The following is a 17,535-nucleotide window of genomic DNA, read 5'->3' on the forward strand; positions in this document are numbered from 1 at the left end:
TTGCAAAAATGCAACACCAGTAAGCGTGAAGGTTGTTCACACATGATCTAACCTAGTGGAAAATATGGAGAGGCGCTGGACTATGGTGGATTAAAGACCAAACACAATGAAAGACACCAGTAAGTTTGGCTGCTATTCAGGAAAAAGCCAAAGCTTTATATGATGCTGTTAAAATAGAATTGAATGAAACTGATGCCAAGCCATTTAATTCAAGGCATGGGTGGTTCAAATGCTTTAAAAAGTGTTCAAACTTACATAAAAGAAACTGGAGAGGCTGCTGCTGCAAACACAGAAGCTGCTGAATAATTCCCAGTGATATTTGAAGCTATTTGTCTAAACAGGTGTTGAACCTAGCAGCACGCACATCTCTCTCTCACGATGAGGCTTATGCACCTGGTTTTAAGGCTGCAAAGGACTATCACTGTGATGCTATGCACCAATGCCAACACGGATTGCAACTTCAAACAGGTAGTGGGTTACTGTTCTGTCAACGCTAGAGCTTTAGCTAGCTATTCAAAGATCATCTTCCTGTTTGGAGATCTAATGCAAAAACATGGGTAACTGCAAGCATCTTCACAGACTACTTCTGCAATCGTCTAACAGCTGAGTTGAAAGACTGTCAAAATTTTGAAAGCAAAATTTTCTACTTCTAGATAATGCACCAGAGCAGCCTCGCCTTACTGATCTGTCAGAAAACATTCATGTTTTTACTCCCCACCCCATATAACCTCATTAATTCAACCTCTTGATCAAGGAGTGATAGCTGTTTGAGGCTTATTACTTGCCCTGTATGTTCACGAGGCTTATAAAGGAGACAGACAGCGAGAATAAGCCTACAATCAAGGAATTCTGGAGAAAATTTAACATTCAAGATGCTATAGATATAGCAGAGGCTTGTGCAGAAGTTTTGAGTTGCCTTAACACAGTTTGGCACAGTATATGGCCTGCCTGTGTTCACAAGTTTAGGGAGTTTGACACTCATAGACTCATAAGACTTTAAGGTCAGAAGGGACCATTATGATCATCTAGTCTGACCCCCTGCACAGTGCAGGCCACAGAATCTCGCCCACCCCTCTTAGAATAATCCTCTCACCTATGTCTCAGATATTGAAGCCTTCCAATACTTTGAAGGCCCCAACATGCAGAGAGTCCTTCAGCTGTGATCTGTGCCCCATGCTACAGAGGAAGGCGAAAAACCTCCAGGGCCTCTGCCAATCTACCCTGGAGGAAAATTCCTTCCTGACCCCAAATATGGCGATCAGCTAAACCCTGAGCATGTGGGCAAGACTCACCAGCCAGACACCCAGAAAGTTCCCTATAGCAACTCCTATCATCCCTCCATTGACCTATTTCCAACTGGTAATGAATGGTCAATTAGTTACCAAGATCATGTTATTTCATCCAACCATCCCCTTATCATAGAATCAGAACTGGAAGAGACCTCAGAAGGTCGTCAAGTCCAGCCCTCCGCTCTAGGCAGGACCAATCCCATCTAAATCAACCCGGCCAGGGCTTTGTCAAGCCGAGACTTAAACACCTCTAGGGATGGAGACTCCACTACTTCCCTAGGTAACCCATTCCAATGCTTCACTACCCTCCTAGTAAAATAGTTTTTCCTAATATCCAATCTGGACCTCTCCCACCACAACTTGAGACCATTGCTCCTTGTTCTGCCATCTGTCACTACTGAGAACAGCCTCTCTCCATCCTCTTTGGAACCTCCCTTCAGGAAGTTGAAGGCTGCTATCAAGTCCCCCCTCACTCTTCGCTTCTGCAGACTAAACAGACCCAAGTCCCTCAGCCTCTCCTCGTAGGTCATATGCTCCAGACCCCTAATCATTTTGGTTGCCCTCCGCTGGACCCTCTCCAATGCGTCCGCATCCTTTTTGTAGTGGGGGGCCCAGAACTGGACACAGTACTCCAGATGTGGCCTCACCAAAGCCGAATAAAGGGGAATAATGACATCTCTGGATCTGCTGGCAATGCTCCTCTTAATGCATCCTAATATGCCATTAGCCTTCTTGGCTACAAGGGCACACTGTTGACTCATATCTAGCTTCTCATCCACTGTAACCCCCAGGTCCTTTTCTGCAGAACTACTACTAACTGGTTGGTCCCCAGCCTGTAACTATGCTTGGGATTCTTCCGTCCCAAGTGCAGGACTCTACACTTGTCTTTGTTGAATCTCATGAGATTTCTAGTGGCCCAATCCTCCAATTTGTCTAAGTCACTCTGGACCCTATCTCTGCCCTTAAGCGTATCTACCTCTCCCCCTAGCTTAGTGTCATCTGCAAACTTGTTGAGGGTGCAATCTATCCCCTCATCCAGGTCATTAATAAAGATATTGAACAAAACCGGTCCTAGAACCGAACCTTGGGGCACTCCACTAGAAACCGACCGCCATCCTGATATCGAACCGTTGATCACTACCCGCTGGGCCCGGCCTTCTAGCCATCTTTCTATCCATCTTACCGTCCATTTATCCAATCCGCATTCCCTTAACTTGCTGGCAAGAATATTGTGGGAGACCGTATCAAAAGCCTTGCTAAAGTCAAGGTATATAACATCCACTGACTTTCCCCATGTCCACTGAGCCAGTTCTCATCATAGAAGCTAATCAGATTGGTCAAGCACGACTTGCCCTTTGTGAATCCATGCTGACTATTCCTGATCACTTTCCTCTCATTCAAGTGTCTCAAAATGGATTCCTTTAGGATCCCTTCCATGATTTTTCCAGGAACCGAGGTAAGACTGACCGGCCTATAGTTCCCTGGATCGTCCTTCTTCCCTTTTTTGAAGATGGGCACTACATTTGCCTTTTTCCAATCATCTGGGATTTCGCCCGATCTCCACGACTTTTCAAAGATAATGGCCAAAGGCTCCTCAATGACATTTGCCAGCTCCAACACTGAAATAGCTGAAGCTAAAAAGCAGATTGTAGCCCTAGGCCATGAAGCAGAATTAGAGGTGGATAATGCTACTGATGTGCAAGAGTTACTCAACCCTCATGGGGAGAGTTGGCTGTCTATCAATGAGTTGAAGCTTCTAGATGAGCAGCGTTTGGAAAATGAGCCTGAATATGCTGAGCCAGTTATTCAAACATTATCAATGAAAGTTATGGCTGAAGCATTTAAGCTTAAGTGATGCTCAAAAGTAGCAAACAGAGCACCATATCTTGCTACCAGCAACTTTACAATGAACAAACAAAAAGCAGCCATCAAAAGTTTGTTCAGCCTAAAAAAAAAATGAGGAACAAGATGGCCCCGTTTCATCTACATTGTCTAACTTAGACGTTGGCTACTCAGCACCAACTGAAAATGACTTCGACAACACTGCTTAAAACGCAACCACCACCTTTTCCATTTTCAATGGGAAAATGGACCCCGCATAACATGTTTCAGAAAATGATTGTGTATCTACTGTGTTAAATGAGGAATTACTGTATACTATTACATCCCTAAAACAAAGAGTTAAAAAGCAAAAGCAAAGACATTTGGGGACAGAGGGAACAAAAGAGCTTGAGGGGTGGATGTTTAAGCCAGCCGTTTCAACCTTGTGTGTCAGACGCCTATTACATTTCAAGTGACATACCGACTTTTGGAAATTCACTATGGCCTGTGGACACCTACCATAGTCATATTGAAAACTAATCTGTTCAGCTCAGCTTGACAGCATGAGAGGCTACAGTCTGGTGCCCTGCCACGAAGCTGAACCTTCTGAGCTGTAGTTGAGGGTATTCACACTGACTGACCAGGAAAAAAAAAGTTGTAAGAGGCAATTAGGTACCTAGTCCTCTTGTTAGAGGAGCTCCTACATGTTGAAGAGTTCCTTGCTGAAGAAAGTTGCTTGTGTCAAAATTTTTGCTTTGTTCAAGAACAAAACCTGATGTCTGTTGGCAAAAGGCATGTGTGATTTGAGAGAGATCGTTTAGTCAACTCTAAACTGAATCTGAAATCTAAGCAGTCTTAATCTTCCTCTTGCCTTTTGACAAGCAGCTCAAACTGCAGTATGAAGCATCTTTTGGCCAGCTATAGACTGCAGGAGGAGAGATTACACTGTTTTAACCCATACATGCTAGTACGGCTGTTAGTTGAGACTTGGTCACTTTGAACACTGATAACCTTTTAGCACCTCCAAAAAGCTAGAAGAGCAAGAGCAGCAAAATACAATATTTCTCATCACCACTGGGAATCTATTTCTTAGCAGCTTTGTGTAATGCTCCTCTCTAGAAAGCAATACCACTGCAATCAATTTGGCATGAAAGATGCCTACTAAGTGGTTCTCCCTTCAAGATGGGCACAAGTTTAGTGATGGCTCTGACTCAAGATTGACCAAAACCAAATCCTTTATTCCCACAGCTGTATAAATGTGCTCCAAGTATGTGTCCCACACAAGTTTAAAAAGAAACATGCCATTAACAAACTAGATCAGTTCACTGATGTGTATGGACTCCTTGGTGTTTGGCTTATAGTTTACACAAAACCAGTCACAGTAAAAGACAATTGAGTACTAAAGTAGCATGATGTTAAGCCATTTCAACTTGTGCACATACATGTTGCACTTCTGGAAGAAAATGCAGAGCAGTTTGCCGTATACACTGCAAGCAAGGTTGCATCATTTTTAAATGGCATCAATATCTAGGTCATCATCCTTCTTTACAGGCTTCACAGTTTCAACTTTAGGTACACTGGCAGTCTTGGAATACACCACCTAGAAAGAGAAGATTTAATGTTTATGGACATCATCTTCCATGATAGTATTGGAAACATCTAGTAGGTCAGAAGTAGTTTAGCTAAGGTGCAAACTAGATGTACAAAGCAAGTAGGAGGTACTTCATTTTAGGGAGACTGCAATCTTCTAAAAGCTATTCCTAGCTGTTTCTACCAGTCACCACACCCTCTCAATAGGTAGGTAAGAGAAATAGTACACCAGTAACTTTGGCTGGAGCATTGCAAATACTTAAGGGAAAACCCACCTCACAAGGAAGCACAAAGGCACTGCAGGCCAGCTGGGGACTCAAGCAGTTCCCCACTGACCCCATGGCATTTCAAAGCAGCAGAGCCATGTGGAGCCTGGGGTCTGGCCCCTGACTCCATGTGGCACTGCTGCTTTGAAGTGCCAACTGCCCCCTCCTCCTTGCTGCCTCTGATGAAGGCAGCAAAGGGGAGGAAGTGACTAATCACTCACATCCCTAGATCTAAATCTAGAAGGCTTATACATGAAAGACTATTTTGTAAATGGTAATATTTATCCTATTTATTTAAAAGGCATAATTTAACCTGACAATGACATCAAGCAGAGGTTTTATGCATTTTATCAGGGACATTCCATGTCTACAACAGAGGAAAGGGAGCAAGGATTGTAGTATTTATAAATTGTTAAACCATGAAGAGGATTACTTGCTCAAACAAGCATTGGCAATATTAAAAAAAAATTTAAGTGACAAAAGAGTACCTAAAAAAAGGAGCCTGCTAAAGAAAGCAGCAAATTTTTCCACCATGACTAGTTGCCTGAGGCCACACCTGGGGAAAATTCCAACAGGGGAGAAAAAACAAACAAATGCCAGTCTTACCTCAATATTTTCATCTTCATCCTCTTCTTCATTACCAGATGATTCTTCCTCAGCTTCCTTCAGCCATTTGATGAAGGGTTCTGCTTTGCTGCGGATTTCTTTAGCAAGCTCCTTTGAGACATATTTCTTAGAGGCCTGTAAGAAAGGAAGATTGTAACCTCTCTAGCGTATGTAACCTCTCTAGTGTATGAACTGCTAAAAAACTAAAGAGACTGACAAACTGCTCCTCAGGAATAAAGCCCAGCCCCCAAAGTCACCTTAGTCTACACTTTAAGATTTGCATTGTACTATAGGAAGGGGACCACATCATGCCTCCCCCTCCCAAGGGGGGAACAGACACAAGTGAACACTGCACTTAAACAGCCAAGTACCTTTTCTGCCCAGTTAAGGATGACCTCTTCTTCCAGAAGATCTGCATCATACATTTCCTTCAGGATATGTGGAATTTTAGAAATAAGCTGAGATTGATGCATGGCAACCACACACTCCAAGCCATGAAGAAGGTATCTCTGAGCTTTCTTGTTGTTGTGGCAGAACTAAGGAAACAGTACAGTTGGCAACCATTAGTTTCTTTTGGTAAAATACGAGGATAAATCTTAGTTCCAGCATTCTGTACAACTGTCTTCATCTAGGACTAAGCCAGTAACTTTCATTTAATTATGTTACATGACTAAAGTTACCACTGGCTTGGCCCAGGTAGAGGCAAGTTTTTGGGAAGCAGTCAGTTTAACAAGAGACTCAGATTCTTTTTTTTCTCCATAGTATTCAGAACCTCATCTCCTAAGAGAGTTTAATAGCACGTGTCAGACTTTATATAAAGCAGCCAATACTGTTGCCTTAGAGATTTAAAGGCTTACACGTAGGAAGTGGCGTCTGTATCTCTTTATCTGTTCTCGAATCCTCTCATCGAAGAGGACTTCAGTTAAAACTAGAGGGCCCATAGCCTTCACATCCAGTCTCTCCGCTTCTGCTACAATATCTTTGTCAGAAGTCTCAATGACACCTTCTTCCTTCTTTTTCTGTAGGCGAGAAGTCCGTCAACTCATGACATACCAAGCATAAGCTTCTTACTCAATCCCAACTCACTCCCACATCCCCAAGTTATAGTAGGCTTTTTACACTACACTTAAATATACTCTTTCCTTAGGGAAAAATCTGTAGTTTTACCTTAACAAAGTCAAATAATATGTTGACTCTCTCTTCTATTGTTCTTTCCAGGTCATCACTAAGTGTGAGGTTCTTTGCATGTTCACTGATTTCATCCATTCTGCGTCTCTGGGCTTCTTCTGTTGTGTCTTCACCCCAGTCATCGTCGTCATCCTCCTAAGGATGACGATTACACAGTTAACAAGCTCTTTGGGGCAAATAATGCTCTGCTCATGGCCATATTAAGTCCTAATATCTTTCCAACGCCCCTCAACTTAAGTTATTCACAGGGTATCCCTACACTGACTAGGGTAGTTAGGAAAAAAGCTAAGCTTAGTATTTTTATACCCGTTCCAAATGCCAAAACAGTCATATCTACTTCCTGAGCAACTCAATCACTTTATGGATTAAACTGTAGAGCTGGAGATGGGATAGAGGCTCCCTGCCAGCCCTAGGACGCTCCAAGTGAGTGGGAAGGAAGTGCTTCAGTATCTCATAGTGATCAGCTACTATCACTACCACCATCTTAAATGACTCCGGCTACCTAGAGTCCCTTTTCATAAGGGTATAAGAATAACCATACTGGGTAAGACCAAAAATCCATCTAGCCCAGTATCCTGCTTTTTGATAGTGGTCAATACTAGGTGCCCTAAAGGGAATGAACAGAACTGTTAATCAAGTGATCCTTCTCTCCTGTCAATCATTCCCAGCCACTGACAAATAGCTGTTCGGAGCAACATCTCTACCCATCCTGGCTAATAGCTATTTATGGACCTACACTGCATACATTTATTTTTTGAACTCTATTAAAACCCAGGTCTTCACAAGATCCTGTCAAGGAGTTCCACACACACTGACTCAATGTTTTCTGAAGAAATGCTTTTTATTTTAAGCTTGCTACCTACTAATTTCATTTGGTGATCCCTAGTTCTTATGCTATGAACATAACTTTTCCTTATTCACTTTCTCCGTGTCATGATTTTATAGACCATCATCATGTCCATCATTGGGAATCTTCAGCTTACAGGAGACTAGTCTATATGCACCCTCATATGGCAGCCACGCCACACCCCTAATCATTTTTGTTGCCCTTTTCTGAATTTTCCAATGCCAGGACTGCTTTCTTGAAGAGGCAACCACATCTGTATGCAGTGTTCAAGATGTGGGCATACCAGGGATTTATATACAGGCAAAGAAGATTCTTATTCTCCATCCCTTCATTTATTCCTAACATTGTTTGCTTTTTGACTGCTGCTGCACAGTGAGTAGAGGTTCAGAGAACTCTTCACAACTCCAAGATCAAGTGGTAGCAGCTAATTTAGTCAGCATCAGTTTGTAAATCTATATTTGGGATTATGTTTTTCCAAGATGAATTACTTTGAATTATCAATATTAAAATTCATTTGCTATTCTGTTGCCCAGCCACTTAGTTGTGAGATCCTTTTGAAGCTCTTTACAGTCTGCTTTGGTCTTAACTATCTTGAGCAGATTAATATCTGCAAGTTTTGCCACCTCACTCTACCTCTTTCTAGATCATTTATGCATGGTTAATAGGATTAATTCCAGTACAGACCACTGCAGGACACCACTAGTTTCTTCTCTCCATTCAGTACCACTCTGTGATAAGGGTACAATTTCTATTTCAGACAACAGCATTAAGTTGAAATGTTATCCAATACTAGGTTTGAAGTCTAACTTTTGCCAATTTAATTGTTCTTTATAAGCCTCTGGAAAGTCTACTTACCACTGCACGAGGAGGGTCAAGTTCATCTGGTGGTGGTGGCAGTGGTGTCTCGTTGCTAGACACAGAACCATTCTCTTTATCCTTGCCTTTTCTGTTCTTCTTGTCCTTTTCTTTCTTTCCTGTACTAGCATCCTCTGAAAGAAAAAAAGAGACCCCACCATCTTCATTTGCAGATAAATTAAAAGTATCACGGCCTCTACTTGAGGCAATTTGTCTATACCATTTCAAGTGTACCAGATCCCTACAGAATCTAGCTTGGAGTATACATAATTCAGTATTCCAAGGCTCCATTTCATGGTGTCATCTCCATCAGTGCACAGGTTGTGCTAATACTACAGATACCATGCAAGGATGTTAAACCACAGAGACAGATAAACCAAAGTCTCTGGTGTCCATCAAGGCTGGCAGGTAACAGCCATAAAATGAGAGATACCAACACTAGTTTAAGGTTTAAACATTTTAAGTACTATTCTTCCTCTTCGCCACTCTCTCCAGTTTCGAACAGGTGCCAGAGCCATGACTTGATGAAGTAAGAGTATCACATACAAGCTCTCTAGTGGAGGGGCCTGGTGTAAGGATGTAAGGCCAGAAGGGTGTTCATCTTGTCCAAAAGCCTCTGTAACTAGTGGTTCCCAACTTTATGCCATGGAGTAGCAAACCCATTCACAAGCTTTAGGTGGACCAGCAATATTTTATCTGCCTATTCATTATGCAAATAAGTTTCCTGTCTACCTAGGCCCTGACACCCTTTCACTCCCACCCCTATGCAATCTTTAACCTGACCCCTAAAGCCCATGCCAACACCCTCCTGCCCCCATCCTTCCTAAAGAGGCTGGCTCCTCTAGGGAGCATGGCCATTACTACGGGGGGGGAGGGGGGAGAGAAAGAGTTATTGGCAGCACATGCACTCCTTCCTTCATGCCCGCTCCCTCCCCAAGCGCATCTTGCACTCCATGGGTAGAATGTAACGGGGAAGAGCCCTGGACGGGCATCCATTACAGAGGTGGGAGGAGGTACCTCCGGCTCTGCTGCCTCAGTTGCAGAGCGAACACACACACACACACACACACACCCCCCCACCCACCCCCCATGGCTGCCAGAGCTGAGCTGCCACCAACAGCAGGCTTCAACTCTGGCAGCCAGTGGTTGGGAACCACTGCTCTATGGTATAGGCCAGTACTTCTCAACCTTTCCAAACTACTGTACCACTTTCAGGAGGCCAGTTTAACTACAAGTTTCACTTCAGCTAAATTATGGCATTTAAAGCATCACAGCAGATTAAAATGCATCTCCACATTGAGAAAAAAAATTATGCTCCTACTGTTCTATATATGCAAGTCATTGAGTGTGACATTAGTTAACTTTTACAAGAGCTTACATGGAAAAGCACTAGCAAACTAGGCAACTATGAGAGTTGATGTAGTTCCTGGACAACGTGAGGGACAGGGAGAGGAGAGAAGAACACATATGCCTGTTTGAGAACCAGTGGTTCAGGCCACAGAATTTCACCTGGTTAATTCCTGGATTCAAGTGCTGCATGCTACTTTCGGTTCAACAATTTAAAAAAAAAAGACCACCCCCCCCTTAATACTTCAGTCACTGGTAAGCCTAGTAGATGGTAACAAACCACTGACTTAGGAACTTTGACATTTTTCCAGCTTTATTAGTCATTATATACTTGGTCTGCTTAAAACGCTCCATCCGAGGTCTCCTTAACTTACTCATTGGCCAAGGCCAACTGTTATAGCTGCAAAACTAGCTATATTAAGTGTCTAGTTTTGAGCCAACTGCTTCTGAAAGTATTTTAACAAAACTGGAGTCAAACCACTTTCAGATCAGGTACATTTGACAAATTTTTATTGCAACAGTGACATCTCTGGTCCTTTGCATCATCAGGCCCTGAGATGTGAGCTGCAATTATGTCCCTTAGAAGAGGGACTGAATATCACACTTGGTGTTCAGTTCCCTAAGAATTCTAAAGGAGGCAAAAAGGCTTCCTAGCCATTCTGTAGATGTGACATAGGAGACACTGTCTTTGTATAAAGGTTTTGCTACAAAGCTCTGTAGCCGTCTGAGGCATTCACAGGTAGCAACTAGCATGCAGGACTCAATTACTCATTTTGACTTCGACTGATTTAATGGAAGTAAATCTACAATTGTTCTCCAGAAGAGGTTGCTCAGAATGCTGTTTATAAGCCTTGACGGACAGGGAAATACTGGGACAGAAAGAGTTGGATAGTGTGTAGTAAGAAAGTTCTCACCTGCAAATTCAGATAGGTTGTTAGAGTCTATATAACATTTGACCTCATGCAGCAGAGGCCACTGGAATAGGTTAGACTCTTTTATTATAGCAAGCTTAAATTGAGACAGGCAACTGGTTATCTGCCACAGAGTGTTGCTTGCACAGAACAGCCAGTTAAGTAATGTCCTATTCAGTGCAACTCCACTGCCTACCTCAGGCATTCCCCACTGCCTATACCCTCCAACACAGAAGTTTGTACCTTAACACAACTCTAAAGCTTTGTCTATACTGCAGGGACAATCTTGCACAAGGAAGTTCTGATTGCATGCTCAACAGGGGTTTCTTGCACAATAAATATTGTCACACCTTTTTGCACAAAAGTTCTTGCATAAAAGGAGTTATGCCTTGTAGAAGGAGGTATACCCTTGCTGCAAAAAGCCCCGTTCTGTCAAGGAACTGTAGATTTTCTTCCACAAAAATGCGCTTGAGGTGTGGATGCCCTGTGAGTTTTTGCACAAAAACCATGTACTGTAGACATAGCTTAAGAGTTTAACAGTTTGATAACTTTGAGAGAAATATATGCACCACTTACCAGGGGGGTTTTTGAGAATGAACGTGCAGAGTTTATGGTTTGTGTCAAGCATGCCTCGATAGCCACAGGCTTTACAAGAGTTACCTATAGTTTGTTTCTTGGGATTGACATGCTGCCAGAGGGAAAGTCAAAGTTAGAAACCTTAATTCAAGCCCATGTATTATTTGTTTAGGCCACAATTTACACAATAAATGCACCAATATTGAGATTTCGGGGAAACAAGCTGATCTGTAAAGTTTGAATATCAAAGTTACCCTAATAGTGACTTTTGTATACAAAATAATCAGTTAATTGTCTTAATACTGAAGGTTTTTGTAATGTCTGACTAGAAACACTCCCAGGCTAACACTTCAGCAGCTGAGTATATCTTCAGCTGAATCACTTATTTTCAATGAAGTCTCACCTCAACTACACACTAACATCAACATGAAGTTGATTTCAAAAGTGGCCAATCTTACATGCATTAGCACTTGTGCACACTTGACTTCTTAGAAGCTAATCTTGTGTTTAAACAGGCCTGTGGTATTTAGTGATAAGAAGCTTTAAGCACACTCACCAGATCAGTTTCAGGATTCTCACACTCAGGACAGAGAACAAATTTTTTAATGAATCCATCCAACATGTCTTGCAGCTTATTCGCCTCATGAGATCCATTGACAATGTAACGGTCATTCTTAACATCAAACTGGGTCTGTGCCCCCAGCTCACAACCAAAAAATTTGGTGGGATCTTGCCAGAGACAAAAATCGACACATTAGAAGTTTGCCAGTCAGTCATGACAGCCTGCCCTAGCCTGTATATTAGTTCTTACATTTGACAGTTACTGCAATCACTAGCATTAATAATGCTTGGTGGTACTATTAACTCCGAAATCATGTCTCCTAGAAGTGAGCTGTACTGAATCACTATTACCAAGAAGAGAAAATTCAATTGAAATAAGAGTTTTACGTTAGAAATATTTAATTGTTAATACTTAATACCAATAGAGCCTGTGTCTGTTGCATTAGTTGTGTTTGCATTTTGACAGTATGGCCACCCTTCCCTGCTTTCTCAACATGATTTTTACACAGCACCCAACAAGGACCACCCCTCCCTTAGATTACAGAATTTCATGTTACTTACACGTTGGAGGCCGATTAAGCGCCTTTGCAACGTCAACCATGTTGACTATAACTGTCTTTATTCCATTTCCTTTGCCCTCAACCTAAGGGGAAAAGTTAAACTCAGATATTTATGTCACTATAACACTGTTTAAAAGCAGTATCAGTATTAAAGAAAACTTAGAGTATAGTGACAAAGCATTGTATTAACACTCAGGACAGCTGGTGTCCATTATTCCCAGCTCTGCCATTTACCTACTGTGTGACCTTGGTCAAGTCACTTCATATCATTGTTTTTCGAAAAAAGTGGGAACAATACTGATTCAAAATGCTTAGAAAAGATACGTCAATAAAAAGCTCTATAAAATAACAAACTTTAGAGATCAGGAAGCATTACCTTTGCAATCAGACGGGGCATTTTGTAGCGATAGAACTGATCTGAAACACTGCGGTTGACATTGACAGACATTTTGTCTTATTAGTAGCTTTATCAATAAGATGAAGAGATCTTTGATTGCAGCTTTTTGGTATCTTCTGTCTGGAGAAGACGGGATGACATAAACGACTGCAAGAGTTCTCGGTCTCTGACATGAAAAAGTTTTTGCCACTGAGGCTGTAAGGTTCTTGCTTGTATGCTATGTTCCCCCAATACAGGTACCAATGGCTGCGCAACAGCTCTGCAAGTGTATAAATTAAAAAAAATAAAGGGGACAGTTTAGGCTGAACTTTCATCAAATATATTCATGCTGCAGGACATTATTGGATCTGAAGTTTGTTGTGACCAGGAGAAGTGAGACTATTTGGAGAACAAGAGTTTCCTATGCATTTAGTTATATTTGCCTGTGTAATTGTTGTTGAGGATCTGCAGCTGAACATCTGCTACTGTAACATCTGCTGTTCTGCAAAATGCCAACTTGACACAGGATGCAACATCCTCTCCCCACTCCGTTTCCACCTACTAGTGTTATCAGAGGAATGTTGTATGATCAGATGGGAAAAGTATGACACACAACATCCTTGCCTATTAAGGGGCACAGGATGCAAAGTCTTCTGGCTTCTTCTAAAGCAGTCAAAGAAAAAACAGACCTCAAGTTCCCTTGGTTATGGTATTACTGATCAGGCTAATTTTTAACTGTTTGGTTTACTTACATCTAATTATCCAGAGTGCCATGAAATACCTAGTACTACCAGACACGCTCCAAATATTTAAGCTGTTTTACATTTCTAGACTTACTTCTGTGGCACATAAATGTTCATTGACTGACCCAATCCTTCCCAAGCATCTCAGAAGAACCCTATTATTGCATCACTTACACCAAATATTTGCTGTTACGAAAAGGTTACCTATTTTCTAATGGTACTGTGATTAAATATTGACTCACCAGTTAGTGAGATACTGCTCGAGACAAGTTTAATCTTTTCAGTTATTTAGAATGACTGGATACACTAACACATTGCTAGTTCAAGTAGCTTATTCTGAAAGAAATGCGCTGTTTTATTGCCATTATAGTTTCAGGCATTTTGTGCAAGAATGCGTTTTTCCATACTGGAAAAAACCCACTGTTTCCCCAATACTTAGTAGCACTACCTGGAAGTCACATTTAGAGTAGCTGATCAAGAAAGGCAGTTAGCTGGATGGGGTATAGTGGATGGCATACCACAAAGGTTAACTTGGTTTTGACATAAATAATGGTACCTTTAGTTTCTCTACTTTTATTCTCCCCAGAAAGAGTTAGATCACCTAACCATGCTCACAGCTCCCTTTCCAATATAACAGACAGTTCTTCCCCAGAATACATGTAAAATCCTAGGAGTGAAAGCTAATTTTAAAAAAGATTTCAGAGCGGTAGTTGTTAGTCTGCATGGCAAAAACAAGGAATCTGGTGGGGCATTAGAGCATAGGGTTTCATGAGCTACAACACTTCCTCAGAAGAAAGTGAGCTGTAGCTCATGAAAGACTACAATCTAATACATGAATAAATTTGTTAGTGCCACTAGACTAATTTTAAGCTTTAGAAACTAGAGCGCCCTTGAGTTTTACTATGCAAAAAAAAAAAAAAAAAAACAACCCCAGCTTACACCATGGGAGCTAGTTGACACAATCAGGCTTAGTCTTGCCAAAGAGCAGCAACGAAGAACCCTTGTATTTGAGGGAGTGGGGGTTAAGCACAGTGGATTGAGTTTCATTCCCAGAGGTGCTTGCCACAGCACCTTGAAAGCAGTCATCATGTGGCCGACACACGTGGCTGCACGGTCATGGAGGAACCAGGTACTTCAGGAAGAAGGAGACAGGAAAGCGTGTGGTCTCCGACACATGACTGGCTTTTGTCTGCCGCCGACCGCAGCCTCCACCCACCTCCTGACACCGCCTCCGGATCCCTTCGCGCTGAGCGAGCAGCCTCCGCCCGCCTCAGCCATGGGATGACTCATAAATGCAGCGAAGGGAAGCACTGAGTCAGCCCTAAACAGAAAATGGGAGGGGGGGCAGCCCCCATTGCGCATGCGGGGGCCTCCGCGGCATCTCCCCTCTAACTCGCCCCTCCCGATGTAACCCCTGGAGGGCAGCCCCCCCACGCTGCGGATTTCTAGCTGCGCCACACAGCTTCCCCCCCCCCCCAGCATCACGAGGCGCGGGCCCAGCCGCCGCCATTTTGCCTCGTCGCACGGGGACCAGGGAACAGGCCACCACGACTGGGGCGGTCAGCGCCACCCGTTGCCCCCGCTTCTCGAGAACCTCGCCCGCCGCCCGAGGTGGCTGCGAGGACCCCGCTCCCCCGCCCCGGGACGCTCCCCCTCGGATCGCGCCCCGGCAGCCGCTCACCGTTTTCGTCCAATAAAGACATAAACCCAACGCTGCTCGCCCCGGGCTGCGACGAAGCCGAGTCTTTAAGGAGAACGGGACCGATGGGCGCTTATATCGGGGCGGAGAGGAGGCGGGCGCCGCAGCCGCCGGATCCGAGCGTCCTGGGGCGGGCGGAATCAGCAGCAGCGGCGGCGGCGGCGGCGCCAGTCAATCTGCGGGGGAGACACAAGGGGCACCGTGAACGGCGGCACCTGGGAAGGGGAGGGGCGGACGCCGCTGAAGCCGAAGGGGGCGGTTGCTGGTCGCCCCTGCAATGGCTGCCGCGTACTCACCTCTAGAATGTTCTCGCTCCGACTGAGCGACGCCACGGCTGGGATCAATCAGCCAGCGGCGGGCCGCACCACCCTCGCACTGCCATTCGCTAGCCGCTCGCCCTCCGCCTAAATTATTGGCTGTCGCTCGTGTCAATCAATCCCCTCTCTTTCCCCCCTGCGCTCTAAAGGACATCGCGTCTATAGAGGTCAAAACTCGCGAGAACTAGAGCGGGGGGGGGGGGTGAGAGGAGGAAGAAAAGAATGAGTCATTCAAGAGCCCAGGCTGCTGGGGCTGTGCGTCAAGTGGGGGAGGGGCGGGCAGGCAGGGTAGGCGGTTGGTCTTTTTGGCTGTTGGTGGGTGAGGGGAGAGCTCAGAAATGGTGCTGGTCACCGCTGGGAAACGGGTTGTCCCTTTCCCTTGTTTCTGGAGGCTGAGCTCAGGCAGTGCACCCTTCTGGGGCTCTTTGTATCCCCAAGCCCTGTGTACATAATACCCCTCTAGTGCAAAGAGCCCCTGCAATCAGTGCCCCAGTCCTTGTTGCCAAGGGCTCGGTGTCCCCTCAGCCCCGAGCCAGGGGCTCTAAATCTTTCCCATTCCTTCCTCTGCCTGCTGCCCCATGACAAAAGCTCCTTGTGCCCCCTCTTTTCCATATATGATGTGGCAGAGTCTGCATGCACCCACTCCCATCACTCTGCCATATGCCAGGGCACTGTGGCTCCCCTTTCCTCCCATGCCAAGGGCTACATAGCCTCCCCTTCCCCATACCAAAGTCCTTTATTCTTCTCCTGTGCCATGGACTCCCATGTGGTCCCCAATCCCTCCTTTCTCCCTTTTTGGTAAGCCAGGGGCTATGTCTAGACTGCATCCTTCTGTCCACAGAGGGATACAAATCAAGCATAGTGAAATTGCTAATGAAGCTGAGATTTAAATATACTGTGTCTCATTAGCATAAAAATGGCCACCACTTTTTTTCTAAACAGAATTTTTTCGAAAAAAATGGCAATCTAGACGCGGATCTGTCAAAAATAAACCTTTTTTCGATAGCTCCTGTGTTTTCGTAGCCCTTGTGTTTACAGGAGCTGTCGGAAAAGGGTTTATTTTCAACAGATACGCATCTAGACTGCCGTTTTTTCCTAGAAAAACTCAGTTTAAAAAAAAGTGGCAGCCATGTTCATGCTAATGAGGCACAGGATAATTAAATCCCAGCTTCATTAGCAATTTTGGTGTGCCTAATGTACATCTCTCTGTCGACAGAGATGTGTAGTCTAGACACACCCAGGATGTCAACATTTTAAACTATTTCTATTATGCTGGAAGGTGCTGATGGCTGCTGTTAACCAGTTCTTTGATCTCTAAGCCTTACAAAGATGAACGAAAGGGTTTGCAAATCAGATCCACCAGGCACTGTATGTCCCCCTTGTACATTTTCCCTAAAATCAACAGGATTTTGACCACTGATGTCTATAACATTCCCTGATGCTTTTACATTGATTGAATGCCATGTTCAAAAGTTATTGCTTTCAATACAGCCAGAGAAATATCAATTTCAATGTCTGGCCTAATTTTGCTCAGCCAATAAAGAACCCATCTGGAGTGGGGTTTAAAAAGCTAATTTCAGAAGCAGGCATGCAGCCTCCTACCTTTGTCTTGCCTCTCAAAAGAGACATGAAAACCCTGGTCTCCCTGTTACACAGTTATTGTCCTTATTTCTGCCAGCTTAGTTGTGGTATGAATGTGGCACTGAGCAGGGTCCAACCCCACAAAGGGGCATGAATCTCCAGTTGGGTCTGCCGTATATAGTCTCCATTACTACTAACTCTCCTCTTTACTGGACAAATGAGCAGAGATGTCTTCAGGATATGGTTTTAATTTTAATAAAAGCAAGGAAAGCCCAGAAAGCGGAACAATCCCTGTTTCTTGCCCCAGCCCTTATGTGTTCCCTCATTCCCCCAAACCAGGGGATCTGTACCCCTTCCATTCCTTCATCTGCCTGCTGCCCCCTCGTGCTAGGGAGGCCTTGT

The 17,535-nt window shown here is 43.9% G+C and overlaps 1 protein-coding gene and 1 non-coding gene across 5 annotated transcripts; both read right to left on the minus strand.

Moving 5' to 3' along the window:
- Positions 1-4,327: 4,327 nt before the first annotated feature.
- EIF5 (eukaryotic translation initiation factor 5) lies at positions 4,328-15,687 on the minus strand. Of its 4 annotated transcripts, none has more exons than XM_075926501.2 (12): positions 15,532-15,687; positions 15,218-15,411; positions 12,794-12,934; positions 12,419-12,500; positions 11,853-12,025; positions 11,297-11,408; positions 8,463-8,596; positions 6,740-6,895; positions 6,430-6,591; positions 5,944-6,108; positions 5,573-5,707; positions 4,328-4,710 (listed from the first exon to the last, which is right to left on the minus strand). In XM_075926501.2, exons 3-12 carry the CDS (start codon positions 12,863-12,865, stop codon positions 4,621-4,623), a joined length of 1,281 nt encoding a protein of 426 aa, XP_075782616.2. In that variant the 5' UTR covers positions 12,866-12,934; positions 15,218-15,411; positions 15,532-15,687; the 3' UTR covers positions 4,328-4,620. The 4 variants fall into 4 exon arrangements, with proteins under 4 accessions (XP_075782616.2, XP_025038838.2, XP_075782615.2 ...); XM_025183053.3 differs by having other exon boundaries at positions 12,794-13,073; XM_075926500.2 differs by lacking the exons at positions 15,218-15,411; positions 15,532-15,687 and adding an exon at positions 14,753-14,928 and having other exon boundaries at positions 12,794-13,073.
- LOC112545282 (small nucleolar RNA SNORA28) lies at positions 10,740-10,863 on the minus strand. The gene has a single exon (XR_003088749.1). It is a non-coding gene; the product is annotated as a small nucleolar RNA SNORA28 (small nucleolar RNA).
- Positions 15,688-17,535: the final 1,848 nt, after the last annotated feature.

This window comes from Pelodiscus sinensis, chromosome 5 (assembly GCF_052426305.1).
Source record: "Pelodiscus sinensis isolate ZL-2025 chromosome 5, ASM5242630v1, whole genome shotgun sequence".
Taxonomy (NCBI): Eukaryota; Metazoa; Chordata; order Testudines; family Trionychidae; genus Pelodiscus; species Pelodiscus sinensis.

Excerpts from the sequence above, each read along its gene's own strand:
- EIF5 (XM_075926501.2), bottom strand. The coding sequence starts at position 12,865 with ATGTCTGTCAATGTCAACCGCAGTGTTTCAGATCAGTTCTATCGCTAC. Across the intron at positions 6,592-6,739 it reads TATTATTTGACTTTGTTAAG|AAAAAGAAGGAAGAAGGTGT; the intron begins GTAAAACTACAG and ends TCTCGCCTACAG. Across the intron at positions 4,711-5,572 it reads ATGAAGATGAAAATATTGAG|GTGGTGTATTCCAAGACTGC; the intron begins GTAAGACTGGCA and ends TTCTCTTTCTAG.